Raw genomic sequence first — 8738 nt, 5'->3', positions numbered from 1 at the left:
TTACTAATCAATTAACCCAATTCTAAATAACAACAAGCACAATACGTGAACCAAGCCCACCATATAAAACAAAACCCAACCGAAACTACACGTTAACACAACAAGGTTTGGATGGCTTACAACTAAAAGGGCAAAAATGTAATATCATCTCAAAATTATTCTTCTTCTACGTAAGGGCTTTACGGGTGAAAACTTTCCTATTTTGAAATCTTACCGAGAGAGAAGGGAGACGTGCGGCGGATCCTTGCTCACCAGAGGGAAGCTCGCGACAGTGGATTGGGGAGGTACTGGGTGGTCGGCGACGTGAAATAACACTGAGAGAGAGAGAGAGAGAGAGCGAGAGCGAGAGAGAGAGAGAGAGAGAGAGATGAGAGGGAGAAAGCACAGTCAGTGAGAGGTAGAGAGAAAAGAGAACATGGTGAGAAAGAGGGACTTACGTACGATGGGCGCGGGAGTAGCATGACCAAGCTACGGCCATGTCTTGTGGCTGTTCTAGCGAGAAACAGTGGCTGTCAAAGGAGGGACGTGGGGTCTTGCTTCCTTTGGTAGTGCTTTGTTTTTAAAAGTAAAAACAGAGGTGCATATGAAGGCCAAGCAGACAGTTTTGGCTATCAACAGAGGTGCATGTAGTTGGGCGGTGGGCAGGCGATGGTGGCCAGACGTGGTGCAACGGAGGGTCTTGCTTCCTTTGGAGTTGGGCTGTCAATGGTTGTTGATCTTCACGTATGAGCAGGACGTTCTCACGATAATGGCCTGTTGCTGCGGCTGAGGCCGTGATAGAGGTGGTGGCGCACGGTGAGGCTTTAAGCCTTGGCGATGGTCGTTTACAGTGGAAGGATGGGCGTTGGTTTTACGTGGAGATGGAGGTTGGCGTCGAACTAGGAGGGGCTGGGTGGTTCTTGCGGCTGGTTGCAGCAACGGTACATGGCAATTTTCAAAGGTATAAGATGAAAGTGTATCTTTATATGGGTGATAAGAAAACCCTAGAGAAAGAAAAGAGATAGACGTGCACGGGTAGTGTCGTGCGTGGGGGAAAAAAGTTGAAAAAAAATAAAATAATAATAATTAAAGTCCAACAATAAAATTATTCATTAAAGCAAATAGTAATTCAAATGCAAACACTAATTAATATCAAGAAAGCACATCAAAATAAATTTCACAACTTAAAAATTATAAAATAAATCCAACGAAAAATCTGATAAAACAAGAAAAATAATATTTAAATTAATTAAATTAATCTTTCACTAAAAGTAAATACTAAAATTTGGAGTATTACATTAACAATAACCTAAATCTTATACATATACATAGGTACTTATTTATTAATATTTATATGTAAATGTGTATGTGCGTATGTATTTGTTCGAATTGTCACCACCACGATTTCTTGCAAGAATTGAACTCCTCTTGCATTGGAATTCGCGCCAGTCCGCTACACATCTCCTCCCCTAGCCTATTGATGCCCTACTTCAAGTCGGGCAATTCCTTGACGGCTGTAATGTATTGCTTGTTTGGATGTTTAAAAGATAAATGCTACACAACTTCTCTAATTTTTATGTATCATATTTTTTAAATTTTTTAATATTTTTTTTAAGTTTATTATTTTTAAATTAAATTAATTTTTCTATTTATTATTCATATATTAAATATTTAATAAAAAAATAATAATAACAATTAAAAAAAATATGATGTGCAAAAATTATGTGAATAGTAAGAAGTTGTGTAGTTTTTTCTTTTTAAAAATATTAGAATTCTACTATAATAAATTCATAAATTGATATGATTTTATATGATACGTTAGATTTATTTTATAGTAAAAATAATTTTATAATATAATGTATTACATTAAGCCTCGTTTGTTTTTACAATTTATTTCAACTCATCTCATTTAATCATTATAAATTTTTTAAATTTTTACATAAAATAAAATAAATAATTCAATTTTTTTAAATTTTAAAATAAAAATAATATTAAAAAAATATATTCTAATAATATTTTATTCAACTTTTAATTTTAATTTCAATTAATCTCATCATATCTCCGTATAAAAATAAACAAGGTCTAAATTACTTCGGTTTATAAATTTCCTATCACGAAACATCATTTATGCTAAAACAATCCTCTTTCTCGATGCCTCTCACCTTCTACGTCATGAGTTGCTACAACTATTATGCTCTCTTGCCTTCATAGCTCGGGCCTGGACCAGTACCCAACAATTTTTTTTATTTTTTTATACATGGGAGGGGGAATTCCTTGGTTCTCAGTGTTGCCCAATACCCAACAATTCTAATTGCTTAATGTTTTGAAGAGCTGACTTTGAATTCATACTGCAAAATTCATATTCTGTCTGTCCCTCCCTTTGATATGTAACATATTATTATATAATAATATCAGTATGTTATTTTATTTTGACCATCGCTCGCATTTAAATTTCTTTTAAACTTTTTTTAGGAGCATAGTAATCTATTATTAGTACATCAAAGGACATTTCCGTCATTCTCTCGAGCTTCCAAAGTGACTGGTCGCCGTGGTCGGTGTGGTCCTGTCTGTTTGTGACCACTTCTTGCCATTATATTAAAAAAAATTATATATATAAATCTGATATTTTTGTATATTTAAAAATATATAAATTTATTATTTTATCTTTGTATTTCGTGAAATATGATATATGAGAATAAAATAATAAAATCATATATTTTTTAAGTGTGCAGACTATAAAGTTTATATGTAGCACAAGTCTTGTACCAATCGTAATATCCACGCACGATCCCTCGGGTCATTTTCGTCATTCCGCTAACAAATAGTTAAAAAACAAAAAGCAGTCCGGACTTTCTGATTTATAAATTCCTTGAATTTTGACGATCCTCTCCCACCCCCACGATCCATATTGCGCGTTGGTGTGAAGCTCGCATTAGATCGATCCCTCTGCGAAGCTCTTTGAAGGTAAATCCCAAGCCTCGAATCCTGGTCTCTTTTGCTTCTTTGATGATCTTGAAGTACCTGATTTGTATTACTTCTCCTTATTTCTTTTATCTAAATCTTGTCTTCCCTAGATTTTTATCTCGTCTATAATTTGGAATTTATGTATTTCATTCGAATTTCTCTGATTTTTTTGTGCGATTCGAGTTTCTGGTTTCTTTTCACGCATTTCGTTGTTTATCTTTGAAATGTGGCGGTTTCGTCACGTTTCTCTTCTGATCTGAAGATCTTGCTGTTGAATTTATTCGGATCTGTTACCGATCAAAAAGAATATTCGGATCTGTTGTATTTAGGGGGTGAATTCATATCTGTTTCCAATCAATATTCTGTTGAATTCCGAGTTTCCTGATGGTGCTTGTTTAATGATGTTCATTTTATTGCCTGGAAATGATTTTATAGAATTTCTTTGTCTCTATTGGATGCTTCTACCTTTAGCATCAGATCTGTTTGATCCGTTAACAATATATGCACCTCATATGTATAGATTATAAATTATCTTTCTCGAGTAGTTTTATGGGCTTATTTAGAGATTAATTAGCTTGGATTTTCATGACGACACTTTTACCCACAAATACTTCTTTTTATAGGTTCTTATAAAATAAAGAAAGTAAATTATGTTGAATGAAGTTTCATGGTTTGCTAGATAGGTATTGATGATGACTATCAACAAAATTTACCTCTTACTTAAAAAAAAAATGGTTATTGATGATGACTATTTGTTTCAATATATGTTAATTGGCATTGTAAATGCTTAGGGATCCACAGCCAGAAAGAGCAATGGGGCTGACATTCACAAAGCTTTTCAGCCGGCTTTTCGCCAAGAAAGAAATGCGAATTCTCATGGTTGGTCTTGATGCTGCTGGTAAGACAACCATCCTCTACAAGCTCAAGCTTGGCGAGATTGTCACAACCATTCCTACTATCGGTAAGTTTCTAAATTGATTCATCCTTTGTAGCTTATACTTTTGGTTTCAATTGGAAGATCTATAAGAACTTCTTATATGTTTTTGGTTGGATGAATCTGCTTTCCTACTAATCATATGATAAGCCAGCCATTGTTTGATATTCTTCAGTAGTAAACATTTTCGAGAAAGTCTGAGTGGAGAACTCTTAACATTTAAGAGTTCGTTCCTGAGTGATGTGAGGCACTGTATAGTTTGCATGCCTTGATATTATCAAATTTCACACACATACATGGATTGTTATCTGAATTTTCAATCGATGTGCCATGCGTAATGTTAAGAGCTAGAATGATGCGTTTCATAATATTCCCTTAGATCTTGTTGTTTATAGTATTTTTAGTTTTTAGTGCTGTTTATGTATTACTTTTTCATGCATTACTTGCAAATAAATTCATAAAGCTTATGAAAAGAAAAGTTGAATTGGATAGTTTATGAAATAAATGTTATATTTTCAATTCAGTTAGTCTTTTTTCAATAATTTGTTGCGTGGGATGTGATGTTCGTGGTGGTGGTTAACATGGTTTTCTTTTATCTCTTTGAGAGAAGTCTCTATAACACTATGGAAATGAGCTTAAGTAGCTTGTATGGTGTGCCTGATTTTTGGAAATACTTTCTCTAATATGATTTATTTTATTGTTTACAAGTTTTATATTTGTTGTGTCAAGACAACCTTTTCAACAAATCACAGATATCTTTCTGAGTTTTCTTTGGCCATTAGATTGGCATAATTAGATGTGATGACCCTGGAGATGGTGTACATGCACAGTTTTTACTGGAATATCAATTTTAGTAGTCGTCTTGAGATTAGAAACAACCGCATTATATGCTTCAATGGCAATAGAGATGAAACTTAACAAAACTTTTTATTTGACAGTATGACTTAGTTGACAGTGACATTTTGTTCTCAACGACGATAAAATTTTATGGACTGGACAGAGAATTTATTATCCCAATCATATTGTGTTTGGCAATCCTTAGTTAAATATTATTATGTATTTTCTTTTCATGCTTCCATGAAGTTGACAACATTTATGGTATTTTCACGTATGAACCCAGGGTTCAATGTGGAGACGGTGGAATATAAAAACATCAGCTTCACTGTCTGGGATGTCGGTGGTCAGGACAAGGTATGAACCTGTAATTTTATTCCTATAATGCTTTGTTTAAGACTTGAAATTTGATACTTTTGGATGAAATGTACATTTTGCTGTTTTAGTTCCATTTTAATGGATATGAATAAGTTTTTGTCTTGTACAGATCCGTCCCCTGTGGAGGCACTACTTCCAGAACACTCAGGGTCTTATTTTTGTGGTGGACAGCAATGACAGAGACCGAGTTGTTGAGGCACGAGATGAATTGCATAGGATGTTGAATGAGGTACGCGAGATAGGAACTAAAATCTTATTAAATTGATTTATAATTAATGAGGAGAAATTGAAGTGAATATGTACATCAGAAATAGTTAGAATGACTAAAGATATCCTAAACTTTTTAGTGATTCTGGATTTTTTTTGTTTCAATTCCTTTTTTCATTCTTCACTATCTGATTATGTGATCCATCATGATTGTTATTAGTTGCATAGCCTTAAACAGTATACTGTGTATGTGGAAAGTTTTGAAATATCTAATGCGGAAGCCTTATTTTATCAAGAAGAATTGTTCTTGAACTTTTGAGTAGCATTGTAATGAACAATTGTTCTCTGATATGTAAATTTCAATTTCTTGTGGTCCTTTTAGATTTTTTGTGACCGATGAAATATATATTAATGTCTTGGGTTTTCCTCACATATAGCTTTAAATTAATTTCTGAAATTCATGAAATACTGCGAAACTTTGAGGAAGTTTTAATAGGCATCAATGCATCGAATGTGTGTATTAGCATGCTCCATTTTTTGGTTCTTGGAGTTTTTGATTTCCTGAAGCTTTTATGTGAGTGATGTTTTTTTTTATATGTTTTTTTTTTTGTAAGTGATGTTAGAGTCTGTTGAATAGTCTTGGCTTATACAAGCAGGCAAGAGCTTAGGGATTTGCCAAACTGTATGTGCTATTGCTGAGAAAAAGTTTTTGGATGGTCGGTTGAATTCTTTTGTCAAAGATATCTTTCCTTCTTTAAATGAAGTTATCTTTATCAGCAACATTAATGTTATTAAAGGCCATTTTGCCATATTCAGCTTAAATTTCTGTATTTTATCGACTAAACTTGTTATATGCTATTTGGTTTCAGGATGAACTGCGAGATGCAGTGTTGCTTGTCTTTGCTAACAAGCAAGATCTTCCTAATGCAATGAACGCTGCTGAGATTACTGATAAGCTTGGCCTCCACTCTCTCCGCCAACGTCACTGGTAAACTTATCCTTTTCTTCTTTGTTTTTATTTTTATTTTATTTTAATTTTTTTGTTTTTAATGAGTACTACTAAACTTCCTTACTGTGTTGTAATCCTGCTTTAGTTCACAATAGAAGCTCTTGTCTCAATAAAATTGTCCTAATTGATTCTAATATGTTTCCTGATCTCTCCAGGTACATTCAGAGCACCTGTGCAACTTCAGGGGAGGGGCTTTATGAGGGTTTGGATTGGCTCTCTAACAACATAGCGAACAAGGTAAGTATCTATACCTAACTTCCCCATCTCTATAAAAATTGTATACACCAGTAAACAAGAAACTCTAATTTTATTATTAAGTAAGATAATTTTTAGTGATCAAGAAAAGAAAGGCATAATTGGTTAGACGAGGGCTCGTATACGACAAATTCACCGAGTTAGAGAAAGAGAAAAGAGCAAGAAACTCCTGAAAAGTAGAGCTTGTGAGAGATAGGTTGGCCACCATTCCATCGTAGAGTGTACTAAAGAAGAAAGCCTTGAGGTCCTCAATGTTCCTTTTGGCATCTTCAAAACTTTGGCCATTTCTTTCTTTTCATATGTACCACATAGGGAAGGTTTGGTCACAAACTTTTTTTCTAAATTTTGTAAAATTTCTCAAAAAGATTTTAAAATTTTAAACCAAAAAGATTTCTATTGTAGCTTTTCATTCATTCATTACTCAAAAACAAAAATCAAAAACAACTTTTACAAACACCAAAACTAAACTATTAAAAATTATATTCAAACAACTTTTCAACTCTACCTATCCACTTTCACAAACTCTATTATAAAACATATTTTCAAAAAGAGTTTATGCAAATTTCTCTCCTTTCCCAAAACCCAATAAAACAATACATCTAAAAAAATCTAAAAATTCTCTAACATTCTCTAAATTTTTAATAGCCAAACATACCCCAAGTGTACCGGAATCATCTTCTACAATGTCTCGCTATGTTGGGTTCCTTCCAACAGAGTAATTATTAGGTAGTTCTAGAGTACGGACATGCAAATCTCCCATCCTATTGTAGGATGCCATATCATTAAAAATTAGTGCTTATGTATGCAATTCTAATGACATAGAAGTTTATGACAGAATGAGAATACCACGTCATCCATACTTCAGGAGAATCTAATAATTTCCTTCCAACATGCCAAAAGATCCACCTTTATGGACATCACACAACTCAACCCAAAATGATTGAAAATAGCTTGCCATGGTAATTACCTCACAATATAGTAAACAATGAATGGACCCCCCCCATCCCTCTTACGCATACAACACCATGATGTGTCCACTTCCTTAGATTTTCCAAAGCATCTTCCCAACTGCAGCCATCTTAGCAAAGAAAGTGGCTCTCGAGGGAGCTATGTTCCTCCAAGTGGGCTTCATTGGGAAAGTGTTCGGTTGTGGGGAACTAGTGCATTATAGCATGAATTGACTTGAATAACCCCTCTCCCCGATGTGCTCCTGTGCATCTCTCTTCTTCCCAGCCCAATACAACCTAGCCTAAATTGTCTGCCTCTCGAACAAATTACACCACCCATTGATGAGAGCTATTTTGAGAACCGTAAATTGTCTGCCACCGATGCATAATCCCTAGCAGTATTGAACAGGTCCAAGAAAGCTCTTTCAAGTGTCCGATTGCCAAACTATGCATAATTGCAAAACTCCACATTCTCTCCAAATTCAATATCTCCATTTCTCATCAATGGGTGGTGGAACCAGTGGCAGACAACTATGATATCTCCACATCAATATCTCCATTGAATTCTCTACATCTTCGTGTCAAATTCCCCTCCATTTCTCATTATTGTGTTTCTCAGAAAAAAAACAAAAAAAAAAAAAGGCTGTTTATTTTACTCTTGTATTATTTGTGTAATCTAATTTTTGACTGTTTTATTCTTGTCTTTCTTTATCATCAATTGCAGGCATAAAGCTCCTGTGGAGTCCTTTTGTTCACTGGAAATTCTGGATGCAGGGGTGAATATTATCTAGTTTTGTTTTCTCTTTTCCATCCCGAAGACAATTGGATTGTGGTTGTGCCTTTTTACTCCGGGAAATGATCTTTTTTATCAGGAACTTTATGCTATATTGTAATAGAAAATCGGTATGTTGGATATGATACCTGAGCTTTTTGTCTGGGTTGCATGCAATTCTCCTAGCTGTAATCAAAACTAATTTGTTGCAACTTCTTAATTGATTTTATACGTATTATGTGATTCATTGTGTGTGTGTTAAGGGTATAAATTCCACAGTTTTTTAATGGACCCGACAAAACCTTCCTTCATGGGCCCTGGAAGGTGACAAGCGGTTGATATATTTTCCTGTCACTGGGGGCTAAGCCAGTCTTCCATGCTTGTGAAGTCGTTTCCTCTCTCTTTCGTACACCCTGAATTACTCATGTTTGGAAGGCATCACTTCTGTCACTGTAAATT

General features: G+C 34.4%; 1 protein-coding gene across 2 annotated transcripts; it reads left to right on the top strand.

The window, feature by feature from the left end:
* Window positions 1–2787: 2787 nt before the first annotated feature.
* Window positions 2788–8526, top strand: LOC121254963 (ADP-ribosylation factor 2). 2 transcript variants are annotated; one of them, XM_041155214.1, is made up of 7 exons: window positions 2788–2943; window positions 3735–3904; window positions 4998–5068; window positions 5199–5318; window positions 6166–6284; window positions 6461–6542; window positions 8232–8526. In XM_041155214.1, the coding sequence occupies exons 2-7, from the start codon at window positions 3757–3759 to the stop codon at window positions 8235–8237; spliced, it is 546 nt and encodes a 181-aa protein (XP_041011148.1). In that variant the 5' UTR covers window positions 2788–2943; window positions 3735–3756; the 3' UTR covers window positions 8238–8526. The 2 variants fall into 2 exon arrangements, with proteins under 2 accessions (XP_041011148.1, XP_041011150.1); XM_041155216.1 differs by having other exon boundaries at window positions 2810–2943; window positions 3745–3904.
* Window positions 8527–8738: the final 212 nt, after the last annotated feature.

The sequence above is a fragment of the Juglans microcarpa x Juglans regia genome, chromosome 3D (genome assembly GCF_004785595.1).
Source record: "Juglans microcarpa x Juglans regia isolate MS1-56 chromosome 3D, Jm3101_v1.0, whole genome shotgun sequence".
NCBI lineage: Eukaryota > Viridiplantae > Streptophyta > Magnoliopsida > Fagales > Juglandaceae > Juglans > Juglans microcarpa x Juglans regia.
Note: the sequence above shows the minus strand (reverse complement) of the source record. Positions and strands in the feature narration are given on the sequence as shown.

Bases quoted from the DNA above. Each gene is read 5' to 3' on its own strand.
- LOC121254963 (XM_041155214.1), top strand. From the start codon at position 3,757: ATGGGGCTGACATTCACAAAGCTTTTCAGCCGGCTTTTCGCCAAGAAA. The intron at 3,905-4,997 runs GTAAGTTTCTAA...GTATGAACCCAG, and splicing joins CACAACCATTCCTACTATCG to GGTTCAATGTGGAGACGGTG. The intron at 5,319-6,165 runs GTACGCGAGATA...ATTTGGTTTCAG, and splicing joins TGCATAGGATGTTGAATGAG to GATGAACTGCGAGATGCAGT.